General features: G+C 31.1%; 1 protein-coding gene across 1 annotated transcript in view; it reads left to right on the top strand.

Moving 5' to 3' along the window:
• Nucleotides 1–27,248, top strand: part of LOC126881231 (polypeptide N-acetylgalactosaminyltransferase 2) — a 94,496-nt gene that overhangs the window by 24,938 nt on the left and 42,310 nt on the right. Inside the window, exon 3 of the mRNA XM_050645375.1 lies at nucleotides 17,653–17,840. Within this exon, the coding sequence (XP_050501332.1) occupies nucleotides 17,724–17,840 (117 nt within the window). The 5' untranslated portion in view covers nucleotides 17,653–17,723. The remainder of the gene's footprint in view (nucleotides 1–17,652; nucleotides 17,841–27,248) is intronic.

Genomic DNA, 27,248 nt, shown 5'->3' with positions numbered 1-27,248 from the left:
TGAAAGGTGCGGTGTTGGAAGGACCTTAGACAGACTTGAAACGAAACAGTTATCATGGTTCGGACATATGGCAAGAATAAGTGAAGGTAGAACTGTAAAGAGGGTATGGAAAGCGGCATCTGACAACAAACGACGAAGAGGCAGGCCAGCAAGAACGTGGAACGCAAATATTGGAAAGGCTTGCGTAAAAAGAAATATTGGGTGGAGAGAAGCAGAAAGACTAGCTACTGACCGAAAGGCATGGAGACGTTTGATTTCTCTACTTACCTCGACACCGTAAGGTACAAGAGGACGGCTTAAGTAAGTAAGTAAGTAGTCGGTGCACATTACTGATTAAATGATATTTACCCATACAATATTTTTCTGAAACTGTTTTTACTCTAAAATTAAAATAAGCTAATCATAATAATAAAGTTTTACGTTCATAATGGATAAGTTATCAGACTGCCCTTTAGAAAAACCCTCTTTGGTAATTTTCAGTTCACAGCAACTATCTAAACATTTATAAAACTGAGGTACACTATAAGATGATTACAAGAAGTAAACGAATATCAAACATAATGAATTAATGGCGCGGATCTCAAATATTATGATATGACGTCATGACCACTGAGAGCGCGTTTTGGGCGGATTGCTATAATTTGAATTTTATCTCGATTTTAATCGTCTTTAGGGGCCAAACCAAAGATAAAAACAACTTTTTTTTTTATATATACTTTAAATTATGTTCTGCTGTAATTTACAGCATTTTTTTTCAATTTAAAATTTTATGATTCGATTAAGTCTATATTTAAGTTCCCTATTCTGATGTGTGTTGGTTTACTTATGAATAAAAAAACTCAATTTTTAAGCGGTTAGAAAAATAGTTAAAGGTTTGGACCAAGAAATTAAATAAGTGGAGATTGTTGTATGCATATAAAACTACCTTCTCCTAAATGTTTGTGAAATTTAAAATTGTCAGGCAAAAGTACCTAGGTGTTATCAGTTTACAAATAATAAAAAATGCGATTTTCGAAAAACGGGCTATTTTTGATTGAAAATTATTTTTTCTACGAGCGTGCAAAAATGTCTACTTTCGCGAACGCATTTTAGTTTAGAAAGTTTCACTTTTCCGCACGCGTGTTACTTTTCCGCACGCGTTTTTTACTTTTCCGCACGCGTGTTAATTTAGATATGTTAATATAGCCTTAAAGTAATTATAATACATGCCAGCGGCGGCTCGTGGGTCAATCTTCAGGGGGGTCATTTTGGTTTGAAAACTTCAAACTGTTGATTTTTTAAAGTATTTAAAAGATCTTTTAGCATTTATATTTTAGATAAAAAATACAGACTTAGATAAAACTCAATACTATTTACCCTAGTTTTCCGAAAATTAAATTTGTCTTTTTTTAGAGTAAATCTTTTAAAAAATATAGGAAAAATGGTATGAACAGGTTATTGACTGATATATAGATAGGAATATTTATAGTATAATAAATTGTAAATTTATTAAAACGAAACTTACTTTAAATATTTTTATATTTTAAGTCAATTCTTCTATCCTTTAGTTCTGCAAAATAGTCTATGACCTTCTCATTGAAATTTGGAATGCTCTTGACAAGCGTTTTCTCGATGCTCAGCATAGACAAGGCACTAAGTCTAGGTTGTCCCATCGTATTACGCAGGAATGTTTTTACTCTTTTTAAAGTAGAAAAACATCTCTCACTTTCCACGGTTGTCATAGGGAGTGTGCACAAAATATTTAATAACTTCACTGCTTCAGAAAATGTTTCAGACAAATTCATGTTAATAAAAAGCTGAAGTATGGCTACTGCACCAGCACTATTGCGAAAATCCTCACGATAATATAAGACTTCAAGTTCCGATTTTAGTTTGGAAATATTCACTGTGGGATAATTAGCCGTCACCATTTTTAAAATATTTTGCGGAAAGTTGGTAGTGTATGCTTCAAATTTCTCTATGTAGAATAACTGTGAAATCATGAGATGATCATTGAAACTAAACCTGTGATTTATTTCAGATATAATAATATCACAAATTTCAAGTGCAGTTCGTCGCTTTGGATCCTCTGCAGTAGTTTTTCTTTTTTTTGCTGTTGATGTGCTTGGTACTTCTGATTCCAAAATAGTATTTCTAATTATTTGGATATTGTTGTTAAAAGACAGGATACAATTTTTGACAGATATAACATCAATGTCTCGCATTTGCAATTGTTTAAACAATATATCAACATGGGGCATTATTTTATGGAAAAAATTTAACCAAAATAAAAAATGCTCATCTTCCAAATGTCTTTTTAAACCAGTTGCTTGATTTATATTGTTACCATCTTGCTCCTCATCAATAATTTCCTCTAAGCAAGATTTTAAATCATCTTTATAAGTGTATACAATTTCAACACATTTTGTATTGAAAGCCCATCGAGTAGGCGCAGCTTTAGGTAGCCTTACTTTAACCACTCTATCCAGAACCATCGTACGTTTTGGAGATCGGCCGAAAAAGGACGAAAATCCGTGTAAATTTGCAAAAAATATTTTTATCGGTTTGTGTTGACTCGCCGCTTTTTGGAGGATAAGATTAAATTGATGGGCATAGCAGTGAATGAAGTGTGCATTTGGGTATATTTCTTTAATTTTTGTTTGTACTCCTCCCAGTTTACCGCTCATGACTGATGCACCATCGTAACTTTGGGCAATCAATTTTTCAGGTGCTTCATTAATTTTTAATAATTGAAGTTCTTCCAATATTACATTAGTTAAATGTTGTGCTGTAGTACCTAGGGGGTTAACAAATTTCCAAAATCTTTCATGTACAATACCAGTTAATACATATCGCAATATGATAATCATCTGCGTTTTATTGGAGCTGTCTGTGGTCTCATCTACTTGAATGGCCACAAAATTTGTCTGGCCAATCTCCTTCATGATATGAGTATGCACAATGGCTAACATTGATTCTAAAATATCGTTCTGAATTGTTTTCGATGTTCCTTTAAATACTGTACTTTTTTCAATGTGTTCTTTAAACATTAAATCCAGTTCAGAAACAAAATCGATAAGGCCCAGAAAAATTCCACGATTATTGGAGCTGTCACTTTCGTCATGACCGCGCAATGCAATTTCGAAAACTCCACAAAATTTTACACAGTCGATTAGTTTGTTTAAAATATACCTATTTTTAGATACCAATTCATTAAAGTCATGCACAGATTTACGATATACACTATCAAGTTGCTGTCTTATGTTAACACGTCCTAAACTTGCGTAACTCATTGATGAATTTATATGAGTAGTTGAAGAGGCATGTTTTGTAATTTTCACTTTTAAATGCTTAATGTCAGTTACTCCATTTTTCGCCCATACAGCGTCATTCGAAAACAGTAAACACGGATAGCAAAAAAATGCATTTCTCACACTGCAGCCACAAATCCAATCACACAAATTGTACATTGATTCTTTAAAATATCTTTGAATGTCCTTACCCCTATCCTTTGTTGTTTGTTTTAAATTCATGTTTGGTTTTGGTCGACCACTTTCTTTTTTCTCAAGCCGCCGTTCATAATTTAGTGTTCCAGCAGATTTTAAGGCAATTATTTCGTCAACAACACTCATCTTGTTTTTGTTACAATCACAAAAAAATCCAACAAAACAAAATAAATTACGCAAATACGCCGCGATCGATATAGACCTGCCGTGAAGTGCGGTCAGCAGACGGTAACTAACTAAACGTGAGGCCGTCGACTCTACTAGAGGTATACGACGGAAAGGTCACTCCCACTCTCGCCCACGAAATTGCTATCTGCCGTCTCTTTTCTATTTTACATGCATTTGTCCATAAGCCATAAGAACTGTATATAGACAATTTAAAATACGGCCCAGCCACGGGCTTGTGTATAGCGCGAGGCGCGACGTTATTATATCTATTATATTTGTTTTGCCAATGCAGACTGCTGAGAGAGAATTTTATATTTCAGAGTGAAGTTTTAGATAAAAGATATTTTTAATAAAATTGGTATTTTTATGAGATTATTTTAGGGGGGTCATTGACCAATTGACCCTAAGGAGGAGCCGCGCTTGATACATGCAATAAACTAATATTTAGATATTATTTACTAATTTATTTCAAATATATCTTATTGTGTTCCTGTTTTAATGAAATTAACGCGACAATTCGATGAAATAAAATTATTTTGACATAATATTCGAAAGTCAAATTGGTAGACAATAACAGTCGTTTTGGTAGATTTGGTAATTTTTTAAAGACTCTTAGAAAAAATATTGTTCCTAACTCTTGCAGAAAGTCTCTTTTCCGCACTCGACTGCTTGCCGAACTCCCGCTTCGCGTCGTTCGGCAAACTGCAGTCGCGTGCGGAAAAGAATGACTTTCTGCACTTGTTAGGAAAATAACTATAAAAGCACTTTCACTTGCGGGTTTCTATATTTTTTCCTCGTTTAATTAAATTTTGGCCCTTATAAAAATTTTGTAAGTTTTCTTTTCCTTTTTCTTAACCTATAAAATAAAATATATCTTTTGCGGTTTTTATAAAAGGGATAAATATAGGGTAAAAAGGGTTATTTTTACCCTTTCAAGGGACATATCTCAAGACCTATCTAGGGTCACCTAGAGGGCTAAAAAAAGCTATAGGTTACTTTTTTAAGGTAAAATAGCACAGGTACTAAAATTTGGTAAAAATCCGCGTACACTGTGAGTTAGTGTAAACAGGATAAAAATATATCTAAAAAGCTACCAACTTTTGCAAACAAATATTTAAGAAAGATTCTGAAAACATACTGGCCCAACAGAATAACTAATATAGAACTACGGAAAAGAACAAAATAAACTAACATATCTAACTGCAATCGAGAAAAGAAAATAGAAATGGGTTGGCCATACCATGAGGAAAAATCAAAACAACATAGCGAGACAAGCACTTTAATACCGATCCGAGGAAAAGAGAAAGAAAAGAAGACCAGACAATAGCTGTAAGAACTACAACCACACAACACAAAATGTATGGACTAAGATGGGGTGAAGAACAGGCCAAAAACAGAGTAATAGATAGAAGAGAATGAAAAGAACTAGTAGGTACACAGGATATTAAAAGAATGCCCAAAAAAGAAGATGTGCTGACCTGGCCAGACAGCCAACCATCTTACACTTTTGACTGACCAAGAAACGCTTAAGTGCACAATTCTCCACAAGGAGGGATAGCACTAGAGAGGGAGAAAATATTTGCAGCATTTTTTTGTTGCGATTTCTTATATTCATTTTTTTCATAGACAGGTCGTGAAATGCAATTTTACGGTTCCCGTAGTCTTCTTTAATTCATCGTTCGTTTGATGTACAAGTATTATAAAGCACGAATACAGAAGTTACCAGAATCTGGTCACAATAGAAGTGTTTATTTCTTCGGAAATAAAGCTTATAGACCTGGATCCCGCGTAAGAAAGAAAAGTTGATTAATAGCAAGCTGAAAATTTGTTAATAGCTTAACGGTGTCTAGTCGGACAAACTTTGATGCACGGGAACACTGGAACAGGGGAAGTTTTAATTGTGGAGCATGATAAACGTGTCGTCCTGACAAGTTTATGATGGTGAAAAATAGCAAGTTGTTTTTAAGTTTATTCGATAGCCAACGTTATGTAATATATGCGAAAATGTTTGTCCGACAAAAATGTTGGGCATTTTAACGAGTCCGACACGTAGAACATGTCACATCACAGGAATTATGTTGGTGATGAATAGCAGTCTGATTTTTGCATGAGAGTTTAATGAAAGGTTAAAAAAGCAATTGGAAGTTCTGTCCGACAAAATTAATGGGAAGTTTTCGTAGTCGGACATTCTAAACAGGTAAGATATAGACAAAAATGCTGGTGATAAATAGCTTTCCGACAAAGACGAAATTAATAAAGTAAATTATTCCTTAGCAAGAATGACTGTTGTCGGAAAAAAATAAGGGGTAGATTTTGTAGTCGGACAATTTAAAAAAATAATTTTTGAAATTTTAATAAGGGGTGATTACTCTATGTCAAAAGCACCTGCAATCAATTACAATCGATATCTTTCGATTTATCTCAACATCATTTAGATACCTCACTGTAATACATTTATAGTAGATCAGGCAAATTATATTATGGATTGGGTGGTCTAGCTATCTTTGTCTGCCACATGCGCGGGATCGCTTGGTTAAAAGAGATAGATAGACCACCTATCGACTTTTTGCACTGTATTCCCTGTCTACCCTTATGTCTATGAATACATTTTCATTTAAGAAAAACTGTCACTTTTGACAATAATTCATAATAAATTGCAATCGTAACTTCAAATTTAAACTAATCGATTTATTTTGGCAGCAAATTATTTCTTGCCCTGTGACATATTAATTACATTATTTCATTTGTAGAAAGTTGAGAAAAATTACGTTATACAATTTTAGTAATAATTTATTTAGGTACCCTTTTTCAATCAAGCAAAGCATTATAGCACGAAGAATGATATTCAATAGAACTTTCACAATAATTATCTGGCAACTGAACCTCATTTAATTGATGACCAAGTATTTTACTAACTTTGTAAAATGTTCGAAAATTACTCAAAAATGTTCCGTTGAATGGTTTCACTTTTGATTTGGCGACTTAAAATTTAAACTGTTGACACTCAAAAATAGACACAAAAACACTCCATAGTTAATATAAATTTTAATTTCCAACACACGTGGCAAACAGAAACTCAGAGACCATGTACTTTCAAATACTACTTTGTATAGCACAAAGTGTCACACTGACAAATGCAGCCTTCTAATACATACTTCTAAGCATAATGTGTCATATTTACGTATATTCTTATAAGCACCGAAGTTTTAGACTATTCACATTTTTCAATGTCGTTTACAGGGTTAAGATTTAAGTATGGAAAAAAATGTATACAACGTTTTTTATAGGAAATTTTCCGTACTTTCTGATGCACCTAATTAGAAAACCCTAAGAGATTTCTTTCACATGTTCTTTGACATTTTTTATTGTCGTTTTGAGAATATCTAGAAGAAACTCCACCCAAAAAAATAATTGTTTTGCAATATATACATGCATTGATACTTACCTCACTGTTTTTGGAGTGTGCATGTATATATATGCACATGCAAATATGTGAATATAAATAATAATATACAACTAAAATAGCTTTATCAATATGTGACTAAGTCATTCTGAAAAAATGTTTTTTATTTATTTCCTTCGATTTGCCCAAACTTTTTGTCCGACATATAACTTTTTGCGTTACAAAATATAATTTGTACATAAACAAATCAAAATTAGCTTGTTATTTATCACCAACATGTTTGTCTATATCTTACATGTTTAGAATGTCCGACTAGGAAAATTTCCCATTCATTTTGTCCGACAGAACTTCCAATTGCTTTTTTAACCTTTCATTAAACTCTCATGCAAAAATCAGACTGCTATTCATCACCAACATAGTTCCTGTGATGTGACATGTTCTACGTGTCGGACTCGTTAAAATGCCCAACATTTTTGTCGGACAAACATTTTTCCATATATTATATAACGTTGGCTATTGAATAAACTTAAAAACAACTTGCTATTTTTCACCATCATAAACTTGTCAGGACGACACGTTTATCATGCTCCACCGTTAAAACTTCCCCTGTTTCAGTGTTCCCGTGCATCAAAGTTTGTCCGACTAGACACCGTTAAGCTATTAACAAATTTTCAGCTTGCTATTAATCAACTTTTTTTTCTTACGCGGGATCCAGGTCTATTATAATCTAAGATCCGAATAGGAGGTCAAAATGTACTCATCTGCTTGCCGGATGAAACATTTTTTTTATTAAATTTCATACGTAGACAAATATTTCTAGCATGGGTTGCCTATCAAAATCGTCTCATAGCTATCCTTAAGGGGGGCCGAAGGGGTTGAAATCAATATTCCAAACACATTTTTTTTTAAGTATGGTAGAATTATTTTATCTTTAAATTAAATAGGCATATTCAGTACAATTCATAGATTACTCAAGGAAAATACTGAAAAATAAGCCAACGGTGGCAAATTTTTAAAAGACACCTCAAAATATAATGAATTTTGCGGTGGACATCAGAACTTATCATTGAATCATGGTAAACAAAAAATTCAAAAAGATTTTATTAGCTTATACTCTGGGCTAATTAGCAAAATACAAGAAAAAGTTATTTACCAGCAATTTTATTGCTGGAATCGAATCTTATTATTGTATGTATTAATAATACAGGGTGTAACAAAAATACAGGTCATAAATTTAATCACATATTCTGGGACCAAAAATAGTTTGATTGAACCTAACTTACCTTAGTACAAATCTGAACATAAAAAAAGTTACAGCCCTTTTAAGTTACAAAATGAAAATCGATTTTTTTAAAAATATATCGAAAACTATTAAATATATTTTATTGAAAATAGACATGTGGCATTCTTATGGTAGTAGTATCTTAAGAAAAAATTATAGTGAAATTTAGACACCCCATAAAAATTTTATGGGGGTTTTGTTCCTTTAAACCCCCCCAAACTTTTGTGTACGTTACAATTTAATTATTATTGTAGTACTATTAGTTAAACACAATATTTTAAAAACTTTTTTGCCTCTTAGTACTTTTTCGAAAAGTCAGTATTTATCCAGATATTTCGAATATTTGTCAAATCCACCACATATTTGTATATGGCTAAGTACGATTATGGAGACTTGGTAATAATAATATTATTTGAAATAATAATATGAAAATTTATTTATGATTTACATTTTTAGGTATATTTTGAGCCATATTAAAAACGAATTAATATCTCGATAAAAAGTGCCTTCTCGAAAAAATACAAAGAGGCAAAAACGTTTTAAAAACACTGTGTTTAATTAATGGCACCGCAGTAAAAGTTTAATTGGAACATACACAAACATTTGGGGGGTTTAAAGGAACAAAACCCCCCATAAAATTTTTATGTAAACGTATTAAAAAAGAAGCCGCAACTCGATAAAAACTGCCTTATCGAAAAAATACTAAGAGGCAAAAAAGTTTTAGATATATTGAATTTAACTAATGGTACCACAATAATAATTTCATTGGAACGTACACAAAAGTTTGGGTGGGTTTAAGGGAACAAAACCCCCTTAAAATTTTTATGGGTTGCACAAATTTCACTATAATTCTTTTTTAAGTTTTTACTGCCATAAGAATGCCACATGTCCATTTTCAATAAAAAATCTCTAATAGTTTTCGATATATTCGAAAAAATCGATTTTTATTTTGTAACTTCAAAGGGCTGTAACTTTTTTTGTGTGCATATTTGCACTAAGGTAAATTAGGTTCATTCGAACTATTTTTGGTCTCAGAATATGTGATTTAATTTATGACCTGTATTTTCGTTACACCCTGTATAGATATACAAAGTCCGCAGATAATGTGCTACTTTTTTTATAAACAAAATGGCGCCCAAAAATCGTGTTTTTTTCAATTTTAGCTCTATAACTCCAAAGATTTTAACTTTAGGCCAAAAACACCCAAATAAAAATTCACCGCAATTAAATTCTGCATAGAGACGTGTTTTTTCCGATTTACTTCGACGAAAACTTTCCCCGGAAAAAGCGGGTTTTTCCAACAAAATCTTTAACTTTCAACTAAACTTTTAGGATAAGTAGTTGTTAACCAATAATTAAATAACTTGGTAACGTAAAAGCCCTTTCCGTATATATTATAATTCCAGAAGTCTATGGAAATTGAATGAAAAGTTTAGCAACAATTAAAATGTTAATTAAAAATTTACGGTCGCTATAATAACGACAGTAATTATGATGCATAAGAATAACTATAATGTTTTCATAAAAAGACACTATACCTATCTAATGTACTTTACAGAATTGAAATTGGACTATTTAAGCGGCCTCAGGAATATTTTAAAATTATAAACAATTTTTTGGTTTATAAACAAATAGAATATCTCGGGAAATATTAAACTAAATTAAATTGTGAAAACGGTATTCGAAAGACAGCGGCAGGACGACGTTTAATTATGTCGAGTGGTTCCTGAGATACAACCGGTCAGAGTTGACCGGAATTTACGGCAAAGCTATAAAACAATAGGATCATAATTTTCAAACCATCACCTTTTTATTTTTGTCCCCTTTCTCCACACCAATTTTCATATCTTTAAAATCCTCATAACATATATTATTATAATAAAAACTATCGATAATACGTGTGAAAATTGCCAAAAATAGCAAAATTCCAATCAAAAATTAGGTTGGAGAAAATGTAACCCAAAAAGTTCAAAATCGGTATACGTTAACAAAATGCATTTTCTCGGCTTCCCATGGAGCAATTTCCTTCATTCTTTTTTTGTTCCCTAATAATTCGAGCAGAGCTATCGAACTAACGCATTATTAAATGTCAAATTTGTTTTTGTTTTGTTATAATAGATTAATTTATTTATAAGAACAGAAAATTACATATTTTTTCCAATTGTAGGCTTTTTTTAGATAAACTTAGTGCAAGTGTACCTTTTAAAGTTAAAAACATAAATATTCTCATTTGAAAGCTGTATAATTATTTAAACAATTTTTATTTAAACAAATTAAAATATTGTTTTATAATAAATAATTTAATTTATTATAACAAAACAAAAGCCAGTTTGACATTTATTAATGCGTTAGTTCGATGGCTCTACTCGAGTTACTTGGGAACAAAAAAAGAATGAAGGAAATTGCTCCATGGGAAGCCGAGAAAATGCATTTTTTTTAACGTATACCGATTTTGAACTTTGAGGGTTACATTTTCTCCAACCTAATTTTTGATTGGAATTTTGCTATTTTTGGCAATTTTCACACGTATTATCGATAGTTTTTATTATAATAATATATGTTATGAGGATTTTAAAGATATGAAAATTGGTGTGGAGAAAGAGGACAAAAATAAAAAGCTGATGGTTTGAAAATTATGATCCTATTGTTTATATCTTTGCCGTAAATTTCGGTCAACTTTGACCGGTTGTGTCTCAGGAACCACTCGTCATAATTAAGCGTTTTTTCTTTTAAAAGAAGCGTCCTGCCGCTTTCTTTCGAATACCGTTTTCACAATTTAATTTAGTTTAATATTTCCCGAGATATTCTATTTGTTTATAAGCCAAAAAATTGTTTATAATTGTAACATATTTCTGAGGCCGCTTAAATAGTCCAATTTCAATTATGTAAAGTACATTAGGTAGGTATAGTGTATTTTTATGAAAAATCCTAGTTATTCTTATGCATCATAATTATTGTAGTTATTATAGCGACCGTAAATTTTTAATTAACATTTCAATTGTTGCTAAACTGTTCATTCAATTTCCATCGGCTTCTGGAATGATAATATATACGGAATGGGCTTTTACGTTACCAAGTTATTTAATTATTGAATAACAACTACTTATCTAAAAGTTTAGTTGAAAATTAAAGATTTTGTTGAAAAAACCCGCTTTTTCCGGGGAAAGTTTTCGTCGAAGTAAATCGGAAAAAACACGTCTCTATGCAGAATTTAATTGCGGTCAATTTGTGTTTGGGTGTTTTTGGTCTAAAGTTAAAATCTTTGGAGTTATAGAGCAACAATTGAAAAAAAACACGATTTTCGGGCGCCATTTTGTTTATAAAAAAAGTAGCACACTATCTGCGGACTTTGCATATCTATATTATTGATACATACAATAATAAGATTCGATTCCAGCAATAAAATTGCTGGTAAATAACTTTTCCCAAAAATGGCCTATTCTCCGATAATCAGCCCAGACTATTATAAGTTTCTCGAGGTAACGCTGTCAAGTTTTTTAGTTTTATCTAATTTTGACTTTTTGATACCACTCAGAAGTCAAAACAACGAATTTTTTTTGTAAAAAAGGGTGAAAATTAAAATATTTATTATTGTCAAACAAAAAATAAGCATATAACAAAAAATATCTCGACAGCTTTACCTCAAGGAATGTCTAAAGAAAATATATACAAAATTCCAGGTGGATTAGTCAAGTAGTTTTTGAGTTACAATGTCTACAGCCTTTGAAAAAAGGAGTTTTGAGGAAAACGCGTTTAAAGTATTGTCAACTTTTATTTTCAATTTCTTTTTTGTCTTTCAAATCGTAAAATGATGCACACCAGAATATCTTTTTGAATCGCGGAGTAATTTACAAAAGAAAATAAAAACAGCTGTTGACCGTTGTTCACTACGTTCAAGCGTACTGGCGCGAACCTGCTGCAAATTGAGTCAAAGCTAGGAATATTTAACACTATCTCCCTACCTACCTACCTTCGACTCGTTTTATAGCAAGTTCGTGCCAACGCGCTTGAGCGAGTGAGAAACGGTCAACAGCTGGTGTTATTTCCTTTTGTAAATTACTCCGCGATTTAAAAACATATTTCGGTGTACATCACTTTACCATTTGACAGACAAAAAAAATTGAAAATAAAAGTTGACAATACTTTTTTCGCGTTTTTCTCAAAACTGCTTTTTTCAGGCTGAAGACATTGTAACTCAAAAACTACTTGACCAACTCACCTGGAAGTTTGTATATATTTTCTTTAGACATTCCTTGAGGTAACGCTGTCAAGATGTTTTTGTTTAATGCTTATTTTATGCTTAGAGTGCTACTTTTATTATAAACAAAATGGCGCCCGAAAATCGTGTTTTTTGAAGTTATACTTCTTTACGATCGAGGGTGAAAATTTTATACTTACCTGGCGCATGCGCAGACAGACAGTATATAGTTCCTTGCTAATCTTTCAAATTATGTATGTATCAGAGCAAATAAGTCATTAAAAGAATATATTAGTGTTTTTAGTAAATGTATTAATTATTATAATTTTTGTGTCTTTGGATTTGTCTTCCTCGGGAATAAAATATTTTATAATATGTAATAGTAAGTATATTTACTTTAAATTTTAAAGTATTTTTATACCTCACTATGTCAGTATGTATGAGAAATCTTGTAAGCTGTCAAAGCAAAGGGGGTTTAGCTCGGTGGTAGCGCGTTCGGCCGGAGATCGAGAGGTCCCTGGTTCAATTCCGTGTGTTATCTAACTTTTTTTTATTTTTAGCATTGTTTTAGTAAAAATTTTTGGAAAGTAGTAAGTAAAAATTAGTTTAATCATTAAATACAAATAACCTGTTGAAAGTATATTTATTTCGTTGCAATAATATAATAGAAGTATAACTTCTTACGTGCGTACAAAGTACACACACATTCTTTTTTTTTCAATTTTTGCTCTATAGCTCCGAAGATTTTAACTTTACACCAAAAACGCCCAAATAACAATTCACCGTAATTAAATTCTGCATAGAGACGTAATTTTCCCAAAATACTTCGACAAAAATTTTTCCCGGAAAATGCCGGTTTTTCCAACAAAATCTTTAATTTTCAACTAAAATTTTAGATAAGTAATTGTTTATCAGTAATTAAATAACTTGGTAATATAAAAGCTCTTTTCGTATAGATTAAAATTCCAGAAGCCGATGGAAATTGAATGAAAAGTTTAGCAACAATTGAGTTGTTAATTAAAAATTTACGGTCGCTATAATAACCACAATATTTATGATACATAAGAATAACTATGATTTTTGTATAAAAAGACACTGTACCTATCTAATGTACTTTACAGAATTGAAATTGGACTAGTTAAGCGGCCTCAAATTTTGGCTTATAAACAAATAGCATATATCGGGAAATATTACACTAAATTAAATCATGAAAACGGTTTTAGAAAAAAAGCGGCAGGACGCTTCTTCTAAAAGAAAGAACGTTTAATTGTGATAAGTGGTTCCTGAGATACGACCGGTCAAAGTTGACCGGTATTTACGGCAAAGATATGAACAGCAGCATCATAATTTTCGAACCATCACCTTTTTATTTTTGTCCTCTTTCTCCACACTAATTTTCATATCTTTAAAGTACTCATAACATATATTATTATAATAAAAACTTTCGATATTACGAATGAAAATTGCCAAAAATAGCAAGATTCCAATTAAAAAGTAGGTTGAAGAAAATGTAATCTCAAAATGAAAAATCGGTATACGTTAAAAAAATGCATTTTCTCGGCTTCCCATAATAGTCCAGGGCGGATCTGTTTTGAGATGGACGTTGAGAGGTGACTCAAATTTTTTTGCAGAAATTGCTTGAAAATAAATCAAATAATAATATTTGAGTTATCCTCCCTCTCAAAAAGGTCCGGAACATTGTTTAAATAATCAAAATGTCAAGAATTGAAGGAGAAATTCGATTTTTTTCTTCGTTTTTTTTTATTATAACTTTAAAAGTATTCATTTCCGAGAAAATTTGTACTAACATAAAAGTTGCGTAATTCAATTTACTACAATATAGAATTGGTCAGAAATTTAAAAAATAGTCACCCTAGTTGCAAAATAGCAATAATTGCGAAAAAACCATACAAAAACAAGTATTCGCATTTTACGTTTTCCAACCATTTATGCTACACTTAGAACCTTCATGTTTCACCCAGAAAAACTTTATGATACAGTAAAACAATACTGTGAATTTCATTAAGATCGGTTCAATAGATTTTGCAAAATAAATTTTGCAATACAGCTTTCGCAAAAAAAATTCATTTTTTCAAAATGTTACAGGACTGAAAATAAAGCAGATAGCAAGTTGAATTTTTTTTTGCTTATAGAAGTGTACTGTACCTTTCATTTGCAATTTTCAAAATTAAAATCGATTAATCACCACGGCGTCAGAAAATTTTTGAATAAACAATAATTTTTGGTGCTACGCGCAGGACAGCGTTGTTCGATTCACACAGGTTGATTTCCACCAAAATTTCTTCCAATCTTTATCTAATATATTATTTTCTTGCTCTATATTTTGTTGTATCTTAATTTTTTAATTCCACAAAAATCAAACTAATTTTATTATTGTTTGTGAAATATTGTTTAAACAATTACATATGTTTAAAAATAATAAACTTTTATTATTTAAGTTAAAATATATGAACAAAGAAAGTTTTTGCTAATAAAAGTGTTATTTCAAAGGATAGAGTATGTGTTTTTATTTTGCAATAAACAAATTTATTTATTTATATCGAAATGTCATAAAAATTAAAATGTATCAATCATTATCAAAGGTCATTGGAATGCCCAATCAGAGCAACCTATCCGCTGTCCTGCGCGTAGCACCAATAATTAATGTTTATTTAAAAAAATTCCTGACGCCGTGGTGTTAAGCTATTTTAATTTTGCAAAATTGCAAATGAAAGGTACAGTACACTTCTAAACGCAAAAAAATTTTCAACTTGCTATCTGCTTTATTTTCAGTCCTGTAACATTTTGAAAAAATGAATTTTTTTTACGAAAGCTGAATTGCAAAATTTATTGTGCAAAATCTATTGAACAGATCTTAATGATATTTACAGTATTGTTTTACTGTATCATATAATTTTTTAGGGTGAAATATAAAGGTCCTAAGTGTAGCACAAATGGTTGAAAAACGTAAAATGCGAATACTTGTTTTTGTATGTTTTTTTCACAATTATTGCTATTTTGCAACAAGGGTGACTATTTCTTAAATTTTTAACCAATTCTATATTGTAGTAAGTTTAATTATGCAACTTTTATGTCAGTACAACTTTTCTCGAAAATGAATACTTTTAAAGTTATAATCAAAAAACCAAGAAAAAAATTGAATTTTTCCTTAATTTTTTGACATTTTGATTATTTAAACAATGTTCCGGACCTTTTTGAGAGGGAGGATAACTCAAATATTATTATTTGATTTATTTTCAAGCAATTTCTGCAAAAAAATTTGAGTCACCTCTCAACGTCCAAATGTACTAATATTTTTACAGATGCGCCCTGGTCTATAAAGCAATTTTCTTCATTCTTTTTTTGTTTCCAAGTAACTTGAGTAAAGCCGTCTAACTAATGCATTATTAAATAATGTCAAACTTGCTTTTGTTTTGTTATAATAGATTAATTTATTTATTATAACAAAAATTTTTAATTTGTTTAAATAAAGATTGTTTAAATAATCGTACAGTTTTCAAATGAGAATATTTTTATTTTTAACGTTAAAAGGTACACTTGTAGTAAGTTTATCTAAAAAAAAGTCTACAACTGGAAAAAATATGTAGTTTTCTTTTCTTATAAATAAATTAATCTATTATAACAAAACAAAAGCAAGTTTGACATTTAATAATGCGTTAGTTAGATGTCTCTACTCGAGTTACTTGGGAACAAAAAAAAAATGAAGAAAATTGCTTTATAGGAAGCCGAGAAAATGCATTTTTTTAACGTATACCGATTTTGAACTTTGAGATTGCATTTTCTTCAACCTAATTTTTAATTGGAATTTTGCTATTTTTAGCAATTTTCACTCGTAATATCGATAGTTTTTATTATAATAATATATGTTATGAGTATTTTAAAGATATGAAAATTGGTGTGGAGGAAGAGGACAAAAATAAAAAGTTGATGGTTTGAAAATTATGATCCTATTGTTTATATCTTTGCCGGAAATGCCGGTCAACTTTGACCAGTCATATCTCAGGAACCACTCATCACAATTAAACGTTTTCTTTTTTAAAGAAGCGTCCTGCCGCTTTTTTCCCAATACCGTTTTCATGATTTAATTTAATGTAATATTTCCCGAGATATTTTATTTGGTTATATGCCAAAAAACTGTTTATAATTTTAAAATATTTCTGAGGCCGCTTAAATAGTCCAATTTCAATTCTGTAAAGTACATTAAATAGGTACAGTGTCTTTTTATACAAAAATCATAGTTATTCTTATGTATCATAATTATTGTTGTTATTATAGCGACCGTAAATTTTTAATTAACAATGCAATTGTTGCTAAACTTTTCAATCAATTTCCATCGGCTTCTGAGATTATGATCTATACGAAAAGAGCTTTTATATTACCAAGTTATTTAATTATTTATAAACGATTACTTATCTAAAATTTTAGTTGAAAATTAAAGATTTTGTTGAAAAAATTTTCGTCGAAGTATTTTGGGAAAAACACGTCTCTATGCAGAATTTAATTACGGTGAATTTTTATTTAGGTGTTTTTAATATAAAGTTAAAATCTTTGGAGTTATAGAGCAAAAATTGAAAAAAACACGATTTTCGGGCGCCATTTTGTTTATAAAAAAAGTAGCAGACTATCTGCGGACTTTGCATACATATATTATTAATATATACAATCATGATTCGATTCCAGCAATAAAATTGCTGGTAAATAACTTTTCCTTGTATTTTGCTAATAAGCCCAGTAGTATTAATAACAATTTTCAACATTTAAAGTGTTTTTACCAAAAACATTTTGGTGGCTCAAGCATGCACATTATTGGCTTTTATTAACATTGATGATGGATTTTTTAATCCGAAAACGTTCTGTGATGTAATGTCACCCTTATTTATGGAATTTTAAATACACCTTTTACAAAGGATCTCTTATTTTTGTGATTTATGGTATACAGCCAGCTACAGGATTTTTATTTTCCTCGTGGATTTTCTATTTAAGTTTTTCTTAGTAACAGGGCAATAAACATTTGAGCGATTTGTCCCCTATAAGACCTTAACGCCTCTTGTGTATTCGAGTGCAATAATAAAAATCTTAACTCTTTTATTTTTAGCTACCGACGGCGAAGAATTGGCAAAAATTCAAAAAGTAAGAGTTCTAAGGAACGATAAAAGGGAAGGATTGATGAGGTCAAGGGTAAAAGGTGCTGATGCCGCAACTGCTTCGGTTTTGACGTTTTTAGATAGCCACTGCGAGTGCAACGCTAATTGGTTGGAGCCGTTACTCGAAAGAGTTGTTGAAGTAAGTGCAGATTTTTCCCGTGATGAGATTTTACGATTGAAATTAAATTTAAACTTTTTTAATCAGTTAAAATTATTGGAAAAGTTTTAAAGAATATCTAAAACAACATTTTAAGGTTTTGTCATAAAATAATAATTCATTAGAAAAATATTTTAACTTTGAATTATTTAAATAAACATAGATGATTCAAATGTTGAATGGGTTGCATGTGAGAGTTCATTTTAAATGAAGTAAAAGACATACGTACTCTCAATCATTTGTTGTAACTTCCGACGACCGGTTTCGCTCTCTAAAGTATGCAGAGCATCTTTAGGTCAACGGTTACAAGTCACTAAATGCTACAAATTTTTGTTACATTTTTTTGATGTTATGTTAAGTTCCTTGTACCGATGTAGCAAAAATGCTAGTCTTGCATTATTCAAATGTTGAATGGGTTGCATGTGAGAGTTCATTTTAAATGAAGTAAAAGACAGACATACTCTCAATCATTTATTGTAACTTCCGACGACCGGTTTCGCTCTCTAAAGTATGCAGAGCATCTTCAGGTCAACGGTTACAAGTCACTAAATGCTACAAATTTTTGTAACATTTTTTTGATGTTAAGTTCCTTGTACCGATGTAGCAAAAATGCTAGTCTTGCATTATTCAAATGTTAAATGGGTTAGTTGGGTTGGGTTTGAATAATGCAAGACTAGCATTTTTGCTACATCAGTACAAGGAACTTAACATCAAAAAAATGTTACAAAAATTTGTAGCATTTAGTGACTTGTAACCGTTGATCTGAAGATGCTCTGCATACTTTAGAGAGCGAAAAAAGTCGTAGGAAGTTACGATAAACGATTGAGAGTACGTCTGTCTTTTACTTCATTTATAGATGATTCAATTGCGATTTAATTTGAGTCTCTTACCATCCTCTGACACGTGTTTCTAGGTCTACCCGTCATCAGAGAGGCTTTTAAAAAGATTAAACTGAATCGAAAGTCGTCTGTAAAAATTCGATATCTTTTGATCAGAGTCTCCTATCAACAAAAATCAACATGCGTTTTAATGGCGAAAGTATAACTTTCGTATGCAATTTTTGTGTTTTGTCGCCAGTGTAGTCAGTTTCTATAAAGCTACATATCTTCATCGATAAAGCCTGAGAGGCAGAAATAGCTATCTGGAGATGGTGGTCCAACTCTGAATCAAATAAAAACAAAAACTGTATTTCCTTTTTCATCTTTACTCAGATTTGAGTACTTGAAACTGTCTTTCTGTCCTTTTTCTAGACGAAAAGAAAGTAGATACGTGACCGTGTCCTTTATCTGGTTTCTTCTATATTCGTCGTCTCTGTGCTTATAAATTGTAAAAGCTTGGGATACAGGATGCTTCCAGAAAGCAGTTTCTTAACGAAAAGTTTAAGATTTAAAATATTGTTTATTATTTTTATTTCAGTTATTTTAATTGTTTAATTATAGTAAACTTTGTATTTCGTCTTCCTCGTTTTACGAGAGATTTCGCTGATTTGCATCTCAAAAGTGGAATTATACTCCAGGGAAATAATGTTTTTGTCGGGACACTTCAGCAGCCAGGTTGCAAATGGGTTTTTTGGGTACTATAATATACCTAATACATTATACATACAAAAATGCCCGTCACAGTTCGGACGAGAATTTTAGTTATTAACAAATAAGGGTCAAAAATGGCAGTTTTTCGTTTAAATCGCTACAGGTAAAAATAGGATAATTAAATATCTTATTTATAGTATTCTTCTTTTAGTAGATGAGCCAATGTTTAAAACAGCAGTTTTTTAATTTTGCTTCGATCATTTCTTGCTTTGAAAATTGCAAAATAAAACTAAAATTTCAAAAAAAAACAAAAATTTGCTATAACTTTCGCGAAACTGACCTTACGACTTTTATATTTCACAAAAAGGTGTGTCAAAGAGTCCATATACTGCACAAAAAAAATTATAAGACGATTCGTCAATTAGTTTAAATTTTATTCAATTTGTTATCCCAAAGAGCTTTTTTTTGTAATGTTATTGTTCAGAAAATAATAATTATATAGAAATTCTGTGAAAACCATAGTATTGTTTTCAAATTATTGAAGAAAATCATTAAAAAGTAGTTTTTGTCACTACGAAAAGATTTTACTAAAGTAGAGTCATTTTTGGCTTGAAAACAATTTGAATAGCTTTGTTAATATTGACTGTAGAGTAAATTTACCTTGGAATTTCAAAAGCTGGTATTTTTACACAAATTTTCAAAAATAAAAACTTTTTGCCTATGTTAATTACGGTCAAAGTTAGCCACTTTTATTATTTAATTCACAGTTACTTCAATATACAGAAAATTCTCCTGTAACAGTGTTAGTTACCATACTACTCCGAAACGGCTTGGCCGATTTTTATAAAATTTTACAAGTGTATCCTATGGGACCGAGAATAGGTTTTAATCTATTTTTCATATCCATAAGTTATAAGGGGGTTGCCCCCTGACATTTTTTTTTATTTTTTTGGACAAAATTGTTTATCTTAATTTTATATGATGTAGGATTAAAAAATACATACAACCCTTAATTTACCCTTTTCCATCACCAACCCCTATTTGTTAATACCCATCTATATATTTACATCTATAAAATTCTCCTGTCACAGTGTTAGTTGTCATACTCCTCCGAGACCGCTTGACCGATTTTTATGAAATTATATATGTATATTCGGTAGGTCTTAGAATCGGTCGTAATCCCTGAGTGATAAGGGGAACTCCCCCTAACATTTTGAAATGTTAGGTGGGGATTTACGTACATAACGTACTCTACAAGACTATGAGTACATACAATTTAAAAAAATTATGATCAAAATCCATCAACAAGCTCTGGAGATATTAATCGCAGCATATGTTTGAAGAATCAGTTTCATTTTTTGAGTGCACGGATTTTAATAATTCATTTCCACCGACCACAAATCGATTTCGTTAGAACGTTATTTTTAAAGCTTTATTAACAACTCTGTTGAAGTTTAAAGTTTACTCAAACTTTTACACATAATCTACATACCTTTAACTTCGAAATGGCGCTAGTTGGGTTGCTTAATTGTTATAAAGAAAGTAGCTGTCAATTAAAAAAAAAAGTAGCTAACGTTGACTGTAATTAACCTAGGCAAAAAGTGTTTTTTTTTAAATTCGTATAAAAATACCAGCTTTTCAAATCTCAAAGTAGTTTTAATCTACAGTCAATATTAACAAAGTTATTCAAATTGTTTATGAACTAACAATGACCCTACTTTAGTAAAATGTTTTCGGATTCATAAAAATGACTTTTTAATGATTTTTTTTTTAAATACTTTGAAATCATGACTTTTCTTCTTTCATGTGGTTTTCACAGAATTGCTATTACGTTACTATTTTCTGAACAATATTATTGAGAAAAAAAAGCTCATTGGGATAAACAAATTGAATAAAATTTAAACTAATTGACGAATCGTCTTAAAAATTTTTGTGCATTATATGGACTGTTTGTCTCAACATTTCGTGCAATATGAAAGTCTTAAAGTCATTTTCACAAAAGTTATAGCAATTTTTTTATTTTAGAAATTTTAGTCTTATTTTTCAATTTCTGAAGCAACAAATGATCAAACCGAAATTCAATTAAACCTTGGCTCATCTACTACGAGAATAACAGTATAAATAAGATATTTAATTACACTTTTTTTACCCGTAGCGATTTAAACGAAAACACTGCCATTTTTGACACTTATTTGTTAATAACTAAATTTCTCGTCCGAACTGTGACGGGCATTTTTGTATGTATAATGTATTAGGTATACAGTACCCAAAAAACCCATTTGCAACCTGGCTGCTCAAGTGTCTCGAACATGGTATATTTTTGCCTTATTTACCTGGAGTATTATTGCGTTCGCGGTAATTTCCCTTAAATAAGGCAGCCTGTTAGTATTTGATTCAGAGTTGTGACTACATAGCTCCATTGATAAAGCCTGAGAGGCAGAAATAGCTATCTGGAGATTGTGGTCCAACTCTGAATCAAATAAAAACAAATACTGTCTTTTCCTTTTTTCTATAAAGCTGTTGTTTCTCCGCTTTTTACGATCTTGAGATCAATAAAATTTATCACTTTTATTGACTGGTCACTGTGGAATTTCCATTGCTAGGGCCTAATCTTTAAAACCTATAACATAAAATTTCCTTCTTAAATTTTGACAACAAATATGAGGCATCTGAATTATGACTAAAAAACTTTGAATTTAAACTTTCACATTAAAAACGATCTAAAGGAACGATTCCGACAACGACTGCAGACGTCAAACAGTAACTGCAAGCGGCAGTTGCAGTTGTTGCCGCGGCAACATTTGTCGTCTAAAACTGCGTCTTTTCGATTACATTATTACGTTATTCGAAAATCGAAATAACACAACTTCGGCTACAAACTACACCTAACGTTGTCTTCGTGGAAGCATTTCCATTACGTGAGATTGTTCGCAATGTAAAAGTTTAAATTTAGCGTTTTTTAAGCAGAATCCAGATGCCAAAAAATTTGTTGTCAAAACTCAAGATCGAAATTTCATATTTATGGGTTTTCAAGATTAGGCTCTGTCAATAGAAATTCCACAGCGTCCGGTCAGTGAAAGCGATAAATTATATTGATCTTATAAAAATCGTCTATGACAAAGATGCACGTTTAAAAAAGCCCTTAAATAAATTAACAGCTTTGTAGAAACTTCATTTGCGACCAAATATAAAAATTTTATACGAAAGCTGCACTGTTCACGTTTAAAACGCATTTTGATTTTTGTGTAGGACACTCTGATCAAAAGATATCGAATTGATACAGATTTTATTTCAAAAATTGATTTGGCAGGCCTAACTGACATTAAAAATCGCTAATCGCTTCAAGCGTTGTTTCTGAGACAACGGTTCATTCTACACAAAAAGTTCTAATAAACATTTTTGTTCAAAATTATGTCATCTACATGTCTTGTTTAAATCAGTTTTGCTACGGACGGCGTACAGATTCTTAGTAAATCGATGTTTTTCATTTTCCTACCTACTTGGGCGAGTTTTAGGGGAAAACCCGAGGGCAGGAGTTGAACTTTTTTTGCCTCTTTTTCGAGGTCGTCACAAAATTGACATTCTCAGCGAAATTCTGCTTGTCTGTCTCGTTTTTAGAATTCAAATTTCTGACGGCTGAACTATGTGTACTTACCTACACCTACTGATTTATAAATTTATTATTTGGGGTCAGGCTAAAACTAGCGAAATAGTACATATTTGTTTAAATATTTGAATTATATTATGTTTCATTACTTTTCACAAAGTACCAGTACGTTAGCATATTGGCTCCATATCGTTCTTTACTTGTTTTGCTATTTTTTATGTCTCCTTGGACTTGTTGTGCATCTGACGATCTATTAATTCCGTTGCTTGTTTCTTGAGAGTTAGACTGGCTAATATATCTTCTCATCTCTTTGGTGATCTCCCGGAGTTGTCTTACCAACTGGTTTTCTTCAAGTGCAGTTATTTGTAGTTTTTGCTCTTCCATCGTTTTCACATCATTGTACCATTCTCTTCGCCTTTGTCTGCCCCATCCCAATCGGTGGCGCCCAAAATCCCGACAGCCAAAATCCCGACAGCCAAAATCCCGACGGCCAAAACACCGACACGCCAGAATCCCGACAGGCCAAAATCCACAACAATCCTCGCATAAGCAAAAATCCCGACCAGTTCATTTTGAATATTTATTGTTTCCTTTTCAAAGGCAAAACCAAATCATATTATAGATAATAGAGTATTGAAATTGAACAATTAATTACTTACTAATAAGTACGGGTGACGAGTACTAATTATTATGTATTTTAAAAGAAGAAATTATTAAACACTTTATTTTAAAATATAAAAGCTATACTTACTGAAATGGAAGGTTGTAAGTGACATGATAATATCTGTTATATGAAAGTAAACTTGAATTCAGGATATGATTATATGTACATAAATATATTATTGGACTATATATTGGCAAAAAAAAATCATTTAATTCATATACCCTTGTTAGAAAGTTTATTTAGTAGAAAATTAGTTCATATTAAATGGTAAATACTTTTGTTTAGTAACAAAAAATAAAAAACAGATGGCCATAAACAAAAAAACAGAAATAAATGTAATTATATATATTAAAAAGGAACTTAACAAACCTATCGGGATTCTGGCGTGTCGGGATTTTGGCCTGTCGGGATTCTGGCGTGTCGGTATTTTGGCCGTCGGGATTTTGGCCGTCGGGATTTTGGCTGTCGGGATTTTGGCTGTCGGGATTTTGGGGTAGACACGATCCCAACCTACCTGGTACTACGCATTGTTCCCTGATGAGATTGTGTGTTATTCTGCCCTTTCTTGTTTTTCCTGATATTGCCCTTAGTGTCTTCATTTCGGTTGTATGTAGCATACTTTTGTTTTTATTGGTGTCTTCCCGTTATTCTATTCCATAGGTGATAACGTGTGTGATACAGGTTTTATAAAATCTCTTATGACAAACTATGGTTTGTTTTTAAACCAAAAAAAGTAAACTAAAAAGACAGATTCACACCCAAGGTCACTAGAAAAATCATCAAATACATCTTTTTTTTGGTTGATTATGTCGGGCTTCGAAAGTAGGTAATCCATAAATATTATATTATACTAATACATCGCTAAAGAGTTCTAAAAACAAATAACGTTTTTATATAAAATCAGACTAAAAATTAAAGGAATAACACAGAAAACTCAAAAAACGCTGATATAACAACTTAATTAACCTATGAAATGCCAATTGCATGTGTCAAAATTTTATAAATGTCATTAGTGTCAAAATGTCATACAGTCTGAAAAATGAAAGAATAGGGTTTTTCATCGATTGTCATTTGTTTCGAGCTTCTGTCGTATGTTATACAGGGTGTCCCGAAAAGATTGGTCATAAATTATACCACACATTCTGGGGTCAAAAATAGTTCGATTGAACCTAACTTACCTTAGTACAAATGTGCTCATAAAAAAAGTTACAGCCCTTTGAAGGTACAAAATGAAAATCGATTGTTTTCAATATATCGAAAACTGTTAGAGATTTTTTATTGAAAATGGACATGTATCATTCTTATGGCAGGAACATCTTAAAACAAAATTATAGTGAAATTTGTCCACCCCATAAAAAATTTATGGGGATTTTGTTCCCTTAAATCCCCCCAAACTTTTGTGTACGTTCCAATTAATTCATTATTGTGGTACCATTAGATAAACACAACGTTGTTAAAACTTGTTTGTCTCCTAGTATTTTTTCGATAAGCCAGTTTTTATCGAGATGCGGCTTCTTTTCCAATATATTTACGTAAAAATTTTATGGGGGTTTTGTTCCTTTAAACCCACCAAATGTTTGTGTACGTTCCAATTAAACTATTATTGTGGTACCATTTGTTAAACACAGTGTTTTTAAGAATTTTGCCTCTTAGTCTTTTTTTTTATAAGTCACCTTTTATCGAGATGTAGCTTCTTTTTCAAAATATACCTAAAAATGTAAATTATACATAAATTTTCATATTATTAACAGGTCTCTATAACCGTACTTATCTATATACAAATATGTGGTGGATTCGACAAATATTCAAAATATCTCGATAAACACTGACTTATCGAAAAAGTACTAAGAGGCAAAAAAGTTTTAGAAACATAGTGTTCAACTAATGGTGCCACAATAATAAGTCAATTAGAACGTACACAAAAGTTCGGGGGGGTTTAAGGGAACAAAACTCCATAAAATTTTTATGGGGTGCACAAATTTCACTTTAATTTTTTTTTTAATTTTGCTGCCATAAAAATGCCACATGTCCATTTTCAATAAAAAATCTCTGAGAGTTTTCGATATATGAAAAAAAATCGATTTTCATTTTGTAACTTCAAAGGGCTGTAACTTTTTTTGTGTGCACTATTGTATATAAGTAAGTGAGGTTCAGTCAATCTATTTTTGGCCCCAAAATCTGTGGTATAATTTATGACCAATCTTTTCGGGACACCCTGTATAATCTGTGTATAATATTAATATACACGGATTCTACGAAATATGACAGAAGCTCGAAACAAATGACTTCAATCACTTATTTTGTATTTGCTGTCTTTTTCTATAACAAACGTTTGTTATTTATAGAAAAAGACAGCAAAAAATACAAAATAAGTGATTGATATGATCGTTCATGGGTAATCTTTCATTTTTCCGACTGTAACAGTGTAGTAAACTTGCCTGGGCTTGGACCAATTACAAACAACCATTACGGCGCGGTAAATTTGAATTACTCCTCCTTGACTTTATCGCACTAATGCTCCACCCTGTATGTATTATGCCTGAAACCTGCAGTAAGTTTGCATACCAAATGAAATTCTTCCATGGATGCAAGTAAAATGTATTTACCGGCATAATTTACTCTTCTATATTTCTAGACGTCATATTTCCTTTGTTCTTCAGGTGAATAAACAAGAAATATTTGAGTATGTAATTCTTTTACTTTTTTATCTTAACTGGAATGAAATACGTTGAATGAAATAACAACAGAATAAAACATTTAATATGACCATTCTTGCAAAGCGTATCTCCACAAAATTATAGTTTTTATTCCATGTAATAATTCTCCTTTGCTTCAAGAATTAGTAATTATATTACAACAGATGTATAATTTTTTTATTTCATGGTGTCTTTGATTCAAAAAATAGTACCTAATTATATTTCATCATCTGTGTAATTTATGTTTTTGCAAATGATAGTTATTATTTTGAAAAAATATATTTTTAACATGAATTAAAAAAAGAAGATTGTCATTTATATGAATCAAAATATTTTTTAACAATTACTATAATTTGACAACTATGTTCTGGGTTATAACTAAGTTAATTAGTGGAGTCACTGAAGGTGGATATGAGCTATTACCTCCGATTTCGTTGAACCTCCATCGATTTGCATGAAAATTGGTGAGTGGTTAAAGGATATATCAAGGAAAAAAGGTGACATGGTGCCAACTTGCGCATTTACGCAGGGGGTGGATGCCACCCCTTCTCGGGGGTGAAAATTATTTAATTAAAATTAACCCTATAATTCGATAGAGGGACAAATTTCAAGCAAAATTTGTTATATAGAGTTATTAAAATAAATCAAAACTTTTTGAGTTATTAAAGATCAAAGATTTAATTTTTTCTTGAGAAAAATGCATGTTTTTAACCAATTTTTCATCAATAACTCAAAAAGTGTAAGTTTTTACAAAAAAGTTATTATTATCAAAATTAAATCTAATAAAAAATGAAATAAACTCCTTACTAGAAAAACCTTTTACTGTTAACTAAAAGTGAGTTATAGGTAATTGAATGCATATTTTTTTCGGCGAGTAAAAAACTCTAAGTATTC

This window comes from Diabrotica virgifera, chromosome 3 (assembly GCF_917563875.1).
Source record: "Diabrotica virgifera virgifera chromosome 3, PGI_DIABVI_V3a".
Taxonomy (NCBI): domain Eukaryota; kingdom Metazoa; phylum Arthropoda; class Insecta; order Coleoptera; family Chrysomelidae; genus Diabrotica; species Diabrotica virgifera.
Note: the sequence above shows the minus strand (reverse complement) of the source record. Positions and strands in the feature narration are given on the sequence as shown.